The following is a 13,478-nucleotide window of genomic DNA, read 5'->3' as shown; positions in this document are numbered from 1 at the left end:
TCCGTGCCCGCCGTGCGGGAGGGCGGGCGGCCGGGCCCCGCGGGACGCTCAGCGGCCGCACTCCGGCCGCAATCCGGCCGCGCCGCGTCCCCATGGCGACAGGGGCGGGGCCTCGCTCCGGCCCGGCAGGCGGAGGCGGAAGTCCGGCCCACCGGCCCGCCCCCCGGCTTCCCGTGATGCCTTGAGAGGCGCAACGTAGTCGGAAGCTGGTGGCTGCGGGGTGGGCGGCCGGCGAGCGTCCCCGGAGCAGCTAGCGGCGCGCCCGAGCCCGGCCGACCCCGGCGGACCCCGGCGGACCCCGGCCGACCCCGGCGCACAAGACCGAGCCCGGACCCCGCCTGGTAAGCGCGTGACCCGAGGCCCCCGGCGCCCGCTCCCCGGTCCGCCTCGGCGGGCGCTCCCGCGCGCCCCCGGCCCGCCGCCCCCACCTCGGGGGCTGGAATCCTCCCGCAGCCGCGGGCCCCGGCGCGGCTCGCCCCTTTCCTCCCTCGGGCGCTGGCGCTGGCCGGGACGAGCGTGCAGTCGGGCCGGGGCTCGAGTCTGGGCGTCTTCCACCCTGGCAAGTACGGGTTCCGGCCAGCGTGGGAGGGGGGGTGAGGGTCGGGGGAGGGGGGCCGTCCGGTCTCCCTTCGCCACCTGTGCTCCCGCCCCTTGGCCGTGGACGACCCCCGCGGGGAGGCAGAAGCAACCCGTTCCATTTCGGTTCGCGTGGATGGAGGTAAAGCGGATGCGTCCTGTCTGCCCCGGTGATCGGCCTCGTCGCCAGTGTTGAGGAGTAATCGTGCCCGTTAAGTGCGGGCCTAGCACTCCTGCCACGCTCTGGTTACCGCTGTGCAGCAGGGTGACGACGGCCCAGGGGGTGATTAGCTCTGACGTTACCGGCCGGGGTTCGGAGATCGTCTGTGCTTCCACAGGGGTTCTTCGGGCGCTTTCTGTTTCTCCTGGTCACCTGTGTAAGCGCCTTGGACACCGAGCAGCGTCCTCAGCTACTTTTAGTGGTAGACATGGAGAAAGTCCCAACTTAAGGACTCAGCTTTCAGCAGTTAGCAAGTGGCTTACCTGATGAACCAAGAAAAGGTGTCCTCGTTTGGCTCAATGTTTCCTGAAGTTATGTCCACCTGCAGAAAGCTGCATTTTACCATCTGGATTTCAAGCATTAAGGATTTTTTGGGTTGTTTCTCAGGATAAATCTTATTTATGGTTTTGAAAGTTAGGAGGTGTTTTCATGCATCAGAGTTAGCATCTCAGAGGGTTAAAGGATGCTCACCTCCAAACGGGTCACCAAGGGGAGTTCCTTTTAAATCCAAATCAAGTCTTTTAGCTTCCACATGTTACCTTTCTGCTAGTTCTGCAAACATTTGCTCTGCCCAATTTTATCTTACACAGTTTCCAATTCAGAGCAAGCTCAGCCCCGTTCTGGCTTTTGTTTGCCTGTGCCCTCTTGACCAGAATGTGAACCCCTGAGGGAAGCTACAGTCCTCAGGAAAGAGCACAGGGCTGAGTATGGAGACCTGATCGGGCAGGGACGCATGTCAGCCCCACACACCAGCTTGCATGGGCTTCCCCAGTGGCCGCCACAAGACGAATGTGTGGAGAGGGCTTTGTGACTCAGACCCGGCAGGATGTCTCTCCAAGAGTGTGCGCTTATGTGTCTGTGCCCTTCCTTACCCGTCTGTGCCCTTACCCATCTACGCCGTGCTGTGGCCTAGGCGCTCAGTGTGACAGCAGTATCCCATTTGAATGAGTCTGGCCCAGATTATGGATTCAGGTGTTTGCCCTCAAGATCTGATGCTTTCGGTGGACTGTCACACGCGGCACAGAAAGCCGCAGAGCACAGAGGAGCCTTGGGTGAACTCTGGGTTTTGTTTCCGTCAGTTATCGAAAACCAGAAACAACTGTTCATTTCTTGCTTGCTTCAACGAGCCTCAGAGCGGGAACATCAAAGTTGTGGCCTTCCAGATTTAGAAAGGTCAGTTGTGTGGAGAGTCGGCGTTCCCGTCTGTGAGTTAGTTCTGTGTACTAAGGTTAAAGGTGAGATACAGGGCAGAGAAGCTCCTCCTGGGTTGTGTAGGCTGCACCGTCAGTAGAGGGTCTGTCCAGGCGGCAGAGAGGTGGCCTGGGGCCCACGGCCGAGTGGTCGTGGTGTGTGCAGAACCACGGTGTTGCTTTATGTCCAGCGCTGTGCTGGCTCCTGGCTCGAATCTTATTATGTCAGTGGTCCTGGTCATGAATTCAGCGGGCCAGGGGTTGACCTTGAACTTTGCCAAAGCTAGGAGATCCGTACAGAGTTGGTTCCGCTCTTCAGCCCAAGTTATGTGGCTGTTGTTCCCGACAGCGTCCCCGTGAGGCAGGGTGGCAGGTCTGTCCTGCCGTGGTCATGCCACCGGTCACCTCCATCACAGTGGCCCTACAGAGGACCTACCCGTAGACCCTCCCACAGGTCAGCCTCTCCACACCTCAGTTAGGGCTCCCACTTCTGCCCCACGCTGCCCGCTGGGGAGTGGAAGGTGTGATGCGCAGAGAACCTGGGGCTCCCGTCTTCCGTGATTATTGGCCCACGTCTGGTGTGTTGGCCTTCGGGCGGGCGGTCAGATTTAGCGGCCAGTCTGTGCACATTTTATAAAGACCACCCCTCGATACGGATTTTCTCAAGACAGGATGTTGTACAGATTGCAGAGTCTCGGTGGTGCGTGATGCTTAAGCAAAGCGGACGCTGCTGATTACGTTGTTCTCCATAGTCACGTTGCTTTTGGCCTGGGAGCATGCAGACTGCTGTAGGTTTCTCTTAGAGTGTGGGGGACAGTTTCCTTGTGTGAGCGGTTCCCCGACGCTGCCTGTAGTAGGTTAGGGGTGTTGCCCAGAGCTTCCAGGCAGCTCAGCGGGGTTTCTTTGAAGCTGTGTGTTATGGTGTCTTTGCCCTAATTGGTCTTCTCGTAAAGTAACCTGTTTGTAAGTTTTTCAAGTTTCTTCTCTCCTTTCAGCACCATGGCCAGCCCACGAACCAGGAAAGTTCTTAAAGAAGTCAGAGCCCAAGATGAAAACAACGTAAGCGTCTGCTTTGCTTCGGTGCTTTGAGCTTCAGCAAACCTCTCGGAAGCGACCTGTAGCCTCAAAGCTCGCCCTGTGGCTGCCGGTCTTGAGTCGGCCTCTCCCCCGCTCCCTCTTGGGGGCACCTGTGGGGCCTTTGGGGCCCCTGGGCTCTGCCCTGCGTGCCTGGGTGAGTCGCATGTGGTTTCTCTGCAGCTGTGTTTTGAGTGCGGAGCATTCAACCCCCAGTGGGTGAGCGTGACCTATGGCATCTGGATCTGCCTGGAGTGCTCGGGGAAGCACCGCGGGCTTGGGGTGCACCTCAGGTCAGTGCCCTGCTCCCCCCGCACCCCCGGCCCCCCGGGGATCCTCGGCCGCGGTCGAGGGCCCACTGCTGGGTGTGGGATGATGGACCAACACTTGCCACCTTGCTGGCTCTGCGTGCCCTCGGGGGCATCGCGGCCAGGCTTCCGCCCCGGGGGAGCTCAAGTGTCATGTCCACGCCCTGGTTGGGGCGGGCGTGGGGGGCGGCTCCTGGGTACCCAGTGCTGCTAACTGGATCGGCGCCCGGCTTCTAGCTTTGTGCGCTCTGTTACCATGGACAAATGGAAGGACGCGGAGCTCGAGAAGATGAGAGCTGGGGGGAACGCGAAGTTCCGAGAGTTCCTGGAGTCTCAGGAGGACTATGACCCGTGCTGGTCCCTGCAGGAGAAGTACAACAGCAAGGCCGCAGCCCTCTTCAGGGACAAGGTGGGGACAGGCTGACCAGCCGTGCCGGGGGCCTGCCTGCTGGCTGTTGTCTGGGCGTTGGCATTCTTCTGTGGACCCTGATATGCCTGCGGACGGGACACGCGGGCCGCCTCGTCCCACATGGGGGCGGGTGGTGTGTAGTGGCGGGGGTGAGAACGGGCCTTCCCCACACCCTCTGGGGGAGCACCGCGTTCCCACATCTCTGTGTGGTGGCCAGACCATCCCAGGACGGCCACGCCTGCCGGAGGAACCATGTCCCTCGGGGTTGGAGCCGCTGCCTGGGAACTCACCGGCACCGCTGTTCACTGCCGCCAGCGTGAGCCCCGGTCGGTCTTGCCGTTGACGTGTGTCAGGGTGGCCCCAGCCCGTGGCCGCTGAGCCTGGGAGGGGCTGGGAGCAGCATATGCTGGAGCGGGTGATGTCGCCGGTCCCTCCTGGCAGCCGCAGGCTCTCTGATCCCTGTGTCCCCTTGGCAGGTGGCCGCCCTAGCTGAAGGCAGAGAATGGTCTCTGGAGTCCTCGCCTGCCCAGAACTGGACCCCGCCCCAGCCCAAGGCGCTGGCAACCACTGCCCCCCGGTAGTAGCTGCTCCTCTCGTCTGGCTCCGCGCTGTTCTCGGCCCAGCCCCGATCTCGGCCCCAATCTTAGCTCAGGATCCCCTTACTGTTGCGGTGACGGCTCACGTTGTGAGACACGCCCAAAAGTCAGTGGGAAAGAGAACGTTCTAGGTTGCCGAAGCAACACAGGCTTTCGGTAGAAACGCAAGCGTAAAGTTGTGCCTGAGGTAGAAGCTGGTACCTCCCCACCTCCCAAGGGCCCGTTCGGTGCAGGCTCTGCCAGACGCCCGTGACACGTGTGCATCTCTGGGAAGCGGCCTTTGTCCTCTCGGAGGGTGGCCCGCCCCCCCGAGTGCAGCTATGCTGTGGTCAGGCTGGTCCCCACGGCACATCCCGTGTCCTCCTGCACGGCCGAGGCGTTGTTCTGGGGTGGCCGGTCTAGAGAAGGCTCCCTGTTTGCACCGGGGGTGCCCAGGCCACCCCCCCACTGCCACTGCTGGGGTGCTTGCTTCAGCCTCAGTCTCACCAGCCTCTGGGCTGCTTCCCTGCCGGCACGGGCAGGATGGAGCCGCTCTCGGGGTCCCTTTGCGGCCCCAGCTGGGGCTACAGTGTATCTGCTTGCTTGTCGCCAGCCTCGGCCACCGAGCCCGAGCTGCCTTTGGGACAGAGCTGGAGGCCAGCTGGCCTCAGGTGCTCCATTCTTGGAGGACCCCAGTGCGACCTGGTGGAGAGAGAGCACCTCCCAGAGACCCACCTGGTTCCCTCAGGCACCTGCCCGACCTCCCTCGGCCTCATTGAACTTTGACTCTCCCATTTCAGAGCCTCTGGCCACCCACAGAGCTCCACCGGCTCCTCAGACAAAGCGTTTGAAGACTGGCTGAATGGCGATCTCGGCTCCTACCAGGGGTGAGGCCGCGGGCAGCAAGGGGTTTGGTGGCTGGATGGCTCTGGGCGGGGTCCCTCCGGGCGGGACTGTCCCCCGGCCGTGGGCTGGGGCCCATTGCTGTGTGCAGAGTCTGCGTGCGGGTCCTGAATTGCTGTCCCTGGGCCAGCCCAGGTTTGAAGCGCAGTTTTGATTGGAGAGAAAGCCCAACATTTAGAAGGAAAAAAGAACCCAACCTGACACGTAAACGAGTTTTTGTCTCCGGAGCTGTCAGATAACCTCAACGCTTTTTGCCATAACCGTCTGGGGGCTGTGGGTCCGGCCGGGGGCCCCGACTGAATGCAGCAGGAGGGTCTTTTTCAGTGAGCAGGGGGTAGCCTACCCCATGCCATCCCCCCCCCCCCACCACCACTGTGGATACACGTACTCAGGGAGGGGGGTCCCCCACCTCCATCCGGGGTCTGGGGGCCTCTTGTCCCGAGGCCGTCGGGAGCAGTGGGGCTGCGCCTGTGTCTCCCTGTCAGGGCCCAGGAGAACCGCTACGTCGGGTTTGGGAACACAGTGCCCCCCCCCAGGAGGGAAGACGACTTCCTCAGCAGTGCCGTGTCGTCCCTGTGCTCGGTGAGGACCGCGTCTTGCCCCGGGGACCGCCCTCTGCAGGAGGCCTGTTTTCTTTACAGCCAGGTTCATTTGCCTGGTGCGTTCAGGTCCACACGCGCAGAGAGCTTTCTTCACTGTGACTAGAGATCCTTGTTGCCAGTGAACGGGGGAGGGGTTCTTCAGAGCACGACTTTCTGTGTGGTGCCTGTCCTGGCAGAGCTCCGGGCACAGCGGGCAGCTGAGCCGTGTGGGCTCTAGCACCCTCGGAAGGGTGCCCACTGCCCTTGGCGGCCTGGGGAAGGCCTGCCGGGGCGCTGGGCAGCCGAGGTCACTGCTCCAGGGCGGAAAGGCACGCCTCCAGCCGACAGCCTGCTGCCTGAGAGTTTCTCTGCGAAAAAACAGACCCCCGCCCGTACGGGGCACGTGCGTGTTTCCATGTCTCCTCCTGCCGCGTTTTAGTTCTCACGCAAGAAGCTGAACGCAGTTGTCTCATTGTTTGGGGGGAGGAGGCTCTGTTGGGAAGCTGAGGTTTAAGTGAGCCATTTATGTTTTTAAATGGTCTCGACTGGATTTGGAGGCTCAGGGGGAAGCCTCGAACTCGGGCAAAGAGAACAGGCATCTCTACAGACTGGGTGCCAGGCCCCTGCCCCTTGAGGGGAGGTGGGGGGTGGAGAGCAGACGAAAGCATGGCCACGTGCTCGAGGTGAGGTCCGGACGGTCAGGGCTGGGGGAGCGCCGCAGAGTCGCGGGCGCTGTCCCGGCTGCCGTGGCCACCGGTCGTTGGCGTGCTGTCCAGGCGTGCCCGCGGTGGGAACCCGTTCTTCGTGGGAGGCCGGGCTGCAGCTGTGGACAGAGCCCCGTGGGGGCGGCCTTCCTGCGGAGCTGGATGCGGACGCGGGCAGCCCCTCCGCCGAGAGGTGGGCGGCGTGGCAGATGAAGCCTGCCTGGGAGGCGCCCCCGCAGCCTCACCGTGGCCTCTCTTTTCAGGGCTGGAGCAGTTTCACCACCGGAGCGAGCAAGTTTGCCTCGGCTGCCAAGGAGGGTGTGAGTAGCCCGCCCCAGTGCTCCACCTGTAGGACCCAGGCGGGCTGGGCTGCTCTGGGGTCTGGGGGTGCAGAAGGGTCTTGAAGGGGCTCCAACTGACGGTTGGAGAGCATTCCCAGCCCAGGCTGTGCGCCATTGGCCCGGAGCCCCCGAGGCCGCGGCAGACCTCAGGGCCACACCGTTCTCTGCTCTGTAGCGGCCATCTGCCTCCACGTCAGGGCAGCACTGTTTGCTGAGGGCCAGCGGCCCTAAGAGATGCGTGCCGTCTTGAGGTGGGGCACGTCGTGACCCCTGTAGGCTGAGCGGTCCTGCCGGCCTTCGAGGTTCTGCTGCTGGGCACAGAGTAGCGTTTGTGCAAGCCGACCTTTCTCTCACCCTTGCCTTAGCGACGGGGTTAGGGATCTTGTCAGGACAAGTGGAGAGTGGGCCTGTGCTTGGGAAAGAACAGGCCAGAAACCTGTCTAGGGATGTCAGCCTGGAGAGGAGGCTGTGGGTGGGGTCCAGCAGGTTGCCCGGCCAGTGTGGCCATGCTGAGGAAGGTCACCCCGAGAAGGGAGAGCCCTGGGCAGGCTCTGGACTGGAGTGAAGTCGCTGTGGACGCTTCTCAGTGGTCCCCGTGGGCCGCTGTGCCCAGCATCCTGCCCTGCCCAGCCTGGGAGGAGCTCAGCGTTGAGGGGCCCAGGCCCTGTGGCCCTGGTGCTTCAGCCTCTGCTGGTTGTCTCTGTGTACTTGGCTTCGGAAGGTGCAGCACAGGGGTGCAGGTGTCTTTCAGCTGGAATCTTCCTTAGTGGCGGGGTGCCGTGCTAGGGCGAGCTGTGTGACTGCCCTGGGCGCCGAGTAGGTGGTATGGTCTGGGCCATGGGAAAGCCCCTAGGTGACAGGGCTGGGGTGGCCACCACCTCCTGGTGGGCCTGCTGCCCCAGGCCCGTGTGCCGTGTGGGTGTCCCTCCCGATGGCCTTCCTCCGACAGGGAGCTGGCCTCGTGCTCCAGGAGCTACTGTGGGGTGGGTGGCTGTCAGCAGACAGGCTTGGGCCAGAGCTTTGTCTCAGCCCTGCGGAGGTGCAGCCTGGGGCCTGGCGTTGGGACAGGAGGTCCCAAAGCCACGTCGATTTTCTTTTCAGGCAACGAAATTCGGATCTCAAGCAAGTCAGAAGGTAACAAAGGAAGCTTCTGTGTTCTGTGCTGTTAAAATTCCTAGTCTGATGTCCTGTTGGTGTTTGGACTGTGCCTGGTGTGCCCTCCTTGGGCCATGTGCTTGGGGGAGGGGACGTGTCTGTGGCTCAGGTGTGGACAGGCCTGTGCTCCCGCACTTGGCCCAGGCTCCCACGTCCGTGTGCAGATGGGTAAGAGGCCGCATCTGCCTGGGGCCTGCAGGGCTAACATCACCCCTCCGTCGCAGCCTGGGCCCTGCACTGCTGGAGGCCCCTGTGCGGTTGGCGGAGGGAAGCTGGGTGCTGCTGAGGCTACGCGTTGTGGGGAGGGGGGTAGGCAGCCGCGCGCAGGCCGCGCCCGGCCCTTCCTTGGGATGGTGGGTCTGGGTTCTATGGAAATAACACTCATCCTTCCCCGGTGAGTGCGTTCTCTTTGTGGGCGGTGGTTGGGGGCCTTGGGCCTTGGCCTTTTCCTTCAAATCTTGGTAGCCCCGGCAGTCCCCAGGGGGTACTGGAGCTGGGCCGCCTGTGTCTGCTGTTGGGAGTCAGGACTGTGCAGGAGGCGGCAGCCCTGGAGGCGGTACCAGGCGGGAGGATGGTTACTTCTGCAGCAGAGCCTGCCCGAGGGTGATTTCTCACCCGGCCCCCCTCCCGGGCTCCTGGCTCGCTCGCTCTTGCGGTTCCGGGAGTTGCACGTTGGGAGTGGAAAGCAGTGAGGTCTGATGGCAAGAAGTGTGTACTCAGAGCCACTTTTGGGGACACCTGCTGGGGTGATGCCATGAGAACGTGAGGCTATTAACATGTTTGGACGTGCTTCCTGGTCTATGTCAAATGCTCCTAGCGCCCGCGCTCTCTCTCTCTCTCTCTCTGTTTCCCTCTCTCTCTCTCTCTCTCTCTTTTATCCCCCCACCCCACTCTCTCCCCCAACCCGCTCCCTTGCTGTCTCGGTAAAGTTTTGGGGCTCCAAGCAGCAGCCAGAGCCGGTAAGGCCCGAGCCTGTTCTCGTGCATGCCTATCCCCGTCTCTGCGCTCATCACTTGCTTTGCCCTGAGCTGTTCTGGACGGTGGCCTGTCATGTGTCCTTGCTTACGTGTGCGCACCCTCGGCGCTCCTCGCCAGCCCACTGGGCCCGTCTGGCCCGCTCGTGGTGCTCTGGAGTCGGGAACCGGGGACATTGCTTTTGCCGGGGCACCAGGAGCTGCTTGGCAGGATTTTCATTTCCCGGCTTGATCACCTCGAGCCAAATCACTGGAAGGAGCGAATCCCGGTGGCAAGCGTTGGGCGCCCACGTGGCTACCCGGTCCACCGAGGCTGCTGCTGCTTGACGTGCTCTTGGCTGCCCCGTCGTCCCCCCCCCCCCCAACACCCCCACCAGTCACCCACCCTGGCTCGTCCTCCGGCTCCGTCCCCTTTGCTCTGGTGACCGTGGGTGCGCCTGCCTGCGTTCCCGTCGAGGGGGTAGCCTGGGACCTGTAGCCGGCATGGCGGTGGTCTTCATGGGCCGGGATCGCGGGGGCTCTGCTGGGAACACTTGGAGGTGGCCACCGGCTGGGGCGGGCTCCCGACTACTTGCTGCCTCTCTGAGCCTCTCCGTCTGGAGCGAGGAGGCCTGGGACGGTGGTCTCTGGCCGCCCCACAGCCAGCGTGCCCGGGGGCCGCTCCTAGCGCAGCGCCAGGAGCGCGGGAGGCATCTGTGTGCTGCCGGGCCGCTCACCGTCTCCCGCCTTCCCTCTGTCGGCCACGCTCGTGGCCACCATGCCAACCCGTGCCCTGGGGGACGCGCTGCCTGGGGAGCTCCCCTGACTTGCCCCTGTTTGCACAGGCTTCGGAGCTGGGCCACAGTCTGAACGAGAACGTCCTCAAACCCGCCCAGGAGAAGGTAACGTGGCCCTCGGCCCCCAGTGGGCCCTCGTCCAGGGGAGCAGCTGGTGTAGGGGGCTCTATCCATCAGCTCCTACTCGGTGGGGGGTGGGGGGGGTGGGGGGGGTGAGTCCTGCCCTCCTGTGGGGACCCAGCTGACCGAGCGCGGGAAGCTCTCGTGGGCTGGGGACCTCGGACATTGTCGGTCTGTCCTCAGGAGGTTGTCGGTGACACAGTCCCCTGCCAGGGAGGACGCCGCGTTAAACCAGGCTGGGCTGGAGTCAGTGGCCCCCGGCGCCTTCACGTCTGGGGAGGGGGCAGCCCAGGGGGGAGATAGGGTCCCACGCGGCTGCTGCCACAGGGCTCTTCAGTTTGCGTCGGTCCTTTGTCAGAGACGGGCGACCGTGTGGCTTCCGCCGCTCCGCTAAAGGTGCTGTTTTAACCCACGCAGGTGAAGGAGGGAAAGATTTTTGAGGATGTGTCCAGTGGGGTCTCTCAGTTGGCGTCCAAGGTAGGGCGGGCCCCCCGGGCGCCGCTGGAAGCCAGTCTCCACATTCCGGGGCACCCGGAGCCGAGTGTGGGAAGGGGCTGAGCGCCCGCTGACACAGGAGGAGGGTCAGAGAGGCCCTGCGGTGCCGGCGCCACAGGAATGTGGAGACGGCTTGACGCAGCTTCCGTCCGTCCGCTAACCTGTCGCTTCTTTTTCTTCTGCCCTTGTTTTGCTGCCGCTGCCCTTTCCTTGGTGAGTGCCGACCTTGACGCTCCGCGAGGGCGTGCAGGGGCCTTCGCCTGCTCGGCGTCTCCTGGAGCTGCTGAGCCCTGGGCCTCTCTGTGCCCGTGGGCGTCCCTGGCCACCGGCCGCCCCGGCGGGTGGGGGGGGGGGCGGGGGGAGTGTGGGACAGCGGGGCCCTAAGCCCCTGCCACGCTGCTTGCGTTTCTGAGCCTCTCGGGGGCTTTAAGTGAAAGGCCGTGTGTGCTGTGCGTGAGGACCCCGCTCAGCTGCCTCCTCTGTCCCTTCTAGGTCCAGGGGGCCGGCAGTAGGGGCTGGCGGGACGTCACCACCTTTTTCTCTGGGAGAGCGGAGGACCCCTCGGACAGGTATGCTGCTGCCCCCGTCCCTCTGTCCTGAAGGCAGGAGCCCCCTTTCCCTGGGTTTCTTCCCACAAGGTCTCTGGGGGCACGTCACCCCCAGGGGTGCAGGGGTTGCAGCAGCCCCCAGAGCCAGCTGGCAGCCCGACCTCTTGCTCTGGCCCCCGTGCTCAGTGTGGCTGTACCCGGGCCCCTGAGGGATGGGTGTAGGGGTTCAGTCTGGAGACGGGCGCTGAGCTCTCGTGTGCGGTCTCGGGTCCGGTGGGTGGATGCTGTCCCCTCGTTCACCGTCCGCTTGGGGCCGGCTGGGCAGGGAGAACTCGCACCACGCGTCTTCCTGACGTTCTGTCCCGAGGTTTGGGTAGCATGACTGCGCCAGGGGGCCCGTTGGGGGCACCCTCTGGACCATGTGGGGCCTGAGCACTTGGGGTCAGGGGGCCCGTTGGGGGCACGAGAGGCCTTGTTCCCTCAGTCACCGGGACATGCTTCTTGTGGGGTAGGACTGGCGGAGCTGGGCTCTGGCCGCAAGGGGCCTGCCCAGGTTCTTCCAGAGGGTTCCGTGCCCTCAGCTCCAAGGCAGAGCCGCCCTGAGCTCTGGTGTGGACGTCACACCAGATGGGGCCCTGAGCCCCATCTCGGGGAGGACACTGGGGAGCACGCCGAGGGAGGGCCTGGTGGCTCTGGCTGGTCCTCAGTCTCCCTCTCTGCCCCCGAGACCCCCGGAGGGCCAGAGCTACCAGAGCGGCAGTGGGGACAACCCCCAGAACACCGTCGACCAGAGCTTCTGGGAGACCTTCGGGAGCGCCGACCCCACCAGGGGCCACAGGTCCCCAAGCAGTGACAGCTGGACGTGTGCGGACGCCTCGGCCGAGAAGCGGAGCTCGGACAGCTGGGACGTGTGGGGCTCGGGCTCCGCGTCCAACAACAGGAACAGCGACAACAGCGACCTCGGGGAGGCCTGGGGGGGCAGCGGGGAGGGCAGAGCCAAGGCCCCCAAGAAGGCGGTGCCGCCGGCGGCTCCGGTGGACGAGGGCTGGGACAACCAGGACTGGTAGGCCCCGCCGCGCACCGGCCCCCAGCAGCTGGGACGGCCACCGTGTCTGCACTTGGTCCCCACGTCTCCTCCCGTCTGACCCAAGAAACCATCTGTGGCACGAAGACGGCACCTCGGGTGGGAGCCTGTGGGCGGGGCTGCCCGCTCACGTGGGCACTGGCCCTCCTGTGGTGGCCTGGCGACGAGGAGGGCGGGGTCCCGCCCCCGAGGGAGGCAGGCCGCCCCGTCGTTCCCGTAACGCCCTTGCTAATAAACCCTCCCCTCCCGAGTGGCCGCACCGCAGCCCGTGCAGTGTCGTGACGCGAAACGTGTGCTCTCTCTCCAGCGCCTCAGCCCAGGCGTCGTCTGGTCGGGGCTTCTGAGGACCCTGCCCCGGGTCCTCCGTGTGGAAATCCAGAAGGGCCACCGGGGCTGGCGCTGCTGACCGCCCACCTCGCCCTCCTGGCCCTTGGTCACCGCCTGTCCCTCTCTCCTGTGTCACCTCTCCAGGCCTCCGTGCGCGGCCACGCACACCCCAGGGCCTCTGGCCTCGTCCCCAAAGCCCAGGCCTCCTGTCTGCGCTTGGACTGAGGGCAGCACCCCGGGATGGCCCGGACGGCTGAGCAACAGGGACGTGAAAGCGGGGGAGGGACGCCAGCACGTTCCTGTCTGAGCCGGGCTGGCCCCCAGCCAGGTGTGGGGGTGCGTGGCAGGGGGGCTGGGCTCCCTTCCCGGGGCTCACAGACGAGTAGCACGCGGCGCTGTCCCGGGTTTGTTTCCACGTTCGGAAGCCGCCCCGGCCGTCTGCAGCGAGGAGGGAGTTCCCGTCGGGCTGGGCCGCCGGCGCCCCGTCCCTGCCAGTGCGTGCTGCGCCCGCGGCCTGGCCTGCAGCGTCGTTTGGGTCTCCTTGTCCACCCAGAGCCCACGTGGCCGTCAGCCACCACGTGGCCGTCCCACCTCCACGGTCACGGCCTCGTACTAACGGGTCGTTCTCCCGTCAGCGTGACGCGCCTGCACGCGACTCTCGGCTGTGGTGCCTGCTCTCCCGCACCCGCATCCTGACCCTTACGTGGCTGTCAGCCAACCTCTGACCCGGTGCCGCGTGTGCCTCAGTCCTGGCGTGACTCGTGCGGGATGTGGCCCCTCTGTGCTCTGGATGCTGCTAGCCATTCATGTCGCAGGACAGGCTGGCCCGGCAGGATGCTTGGCGGCAGCCAGGCCGTGACCGCCCGTGTCAGGTCTGGGGCGTGTGATGGGCCGGCGTGGCACGGCCTCCCGGCCCACGGCTCTCCCTGTAGGAGACAGCTGTGGGGAGACAGGGACACCCAGTGTGGAGCACCTGCGGTGTTTGGCTGCCGTTTGGGGGTGTCGGTCACTGAGCCGGCGGCCTCTGTACCCGGATCAGAGGTCAGAACCTCAGGGTGATGAGAGGCCCCGTGCTCGGTCTGCCGTCCTGGGAACGAGCGTCACAGGGTGCCGGTGCT

At 64.6% G+C, this 13,478-nt stretch overlaps 1 protein-coding gene across 7 annotated transcripts; it reads left to right on the top strand.

Annotated features, from left to right (window-relative positions):
- The first annotated feature begins 209 nt into the window (after window positions 1-209).
- ARFGAP1 (ADP ribosylation factor GTPase activating protein 1) lies at window positions 210-12,311 on the top strand. Of its 7 annotated transcripts, XM_049650468.1 has the most exons (14): window positions 210-341; window positions 1,876-1,969; window positions 2,982-3,045; window positions 3,244-3,353; window positions 3,606-3,777; window positions 4,254-4,354; window positions 5,153-5,239; window positions 5,741-5,837; window positions 6,804-6,860; window positions 7,983-8,015; window positions 9,835-9,891; window positions 10,324-10,383; window positions 10,894-10,970; window positions 11,677-12,311. In XM_049650468.1, exons 3-14 carry the CDS (start codon window positions 2,986-2,988, stop codon window positions 12,014-12,016), a joined length of 1,251 nt encoding a protein of 416 aa, XP_049506425.1. In that variant the 5' UTR covers window positions 210-341; window positions 1,876-1,969; window positions 2,982-2,985; the 3' UTR covers window positions 12,017-12,311. The 7 variants fall into 7 exon arrangements, with proteins under 7 accessions (XP_049506425.1, XP_049506427.1, XP_049506428.1 ...); XM_049650470.1 differs by lacking the exon at window positions 1,876-1,969 and having other exon boundaries at window positions 10,900-10,970; XM_049650467.1 differs by lacking the exon at window positions 1,876-1,969 and having other exon boundaries at window positions 211-341.
- Window positions 12,312-13,478: the final 1,167 nt, after the last annotated feature.

The sequence above is a fragment of the Panthera uncia genome, assembly GCF_023721935.1.
Source record: "Panthera uncia isolate 11264 chromosome A3 unlocalized genomic scaffold, Puncia_PCG_1.0 HiC_scaffold_11, whole genome shotgun sequence".
NCBI classification, from domain to species: Eukaryota; Metazoa; Chordata; class Mammalia; order Carnivora; family Felidae; genus Panthera; species Panthera uncia.
The sequence above is the reverse complement of the archived record's forward strand: the minus strand, read 5'-3'. Positions and strand labels throughout refer to the sequence as shown.

Bases quoted from the DNA above. Each gene is read 5' to 3' on its own strand.
- ARFGAP1 (XM_049650468.1), top strand. From the start codon at position 2,986: ATGGCCAGCCCACGAACCAGGAAAGTTCTTAAAGAAGTCAGAGCCCAA. The intron at 3,354-3,605 runs GTCAGTGCCCTG...CCCGGCTTCTAG, and splicing joins GGGCTTGGGGTGCACCTCAG to CTTTGTGCGCTCTGTTACCA. The intron at 6,861-7,982 runs GTGAGTAGCCCG...TTTTCTTTTCAG, and splicing joins CCTCGGCTGCCAAGGAGGGT to GCAACGAAATTCGGATCTCA.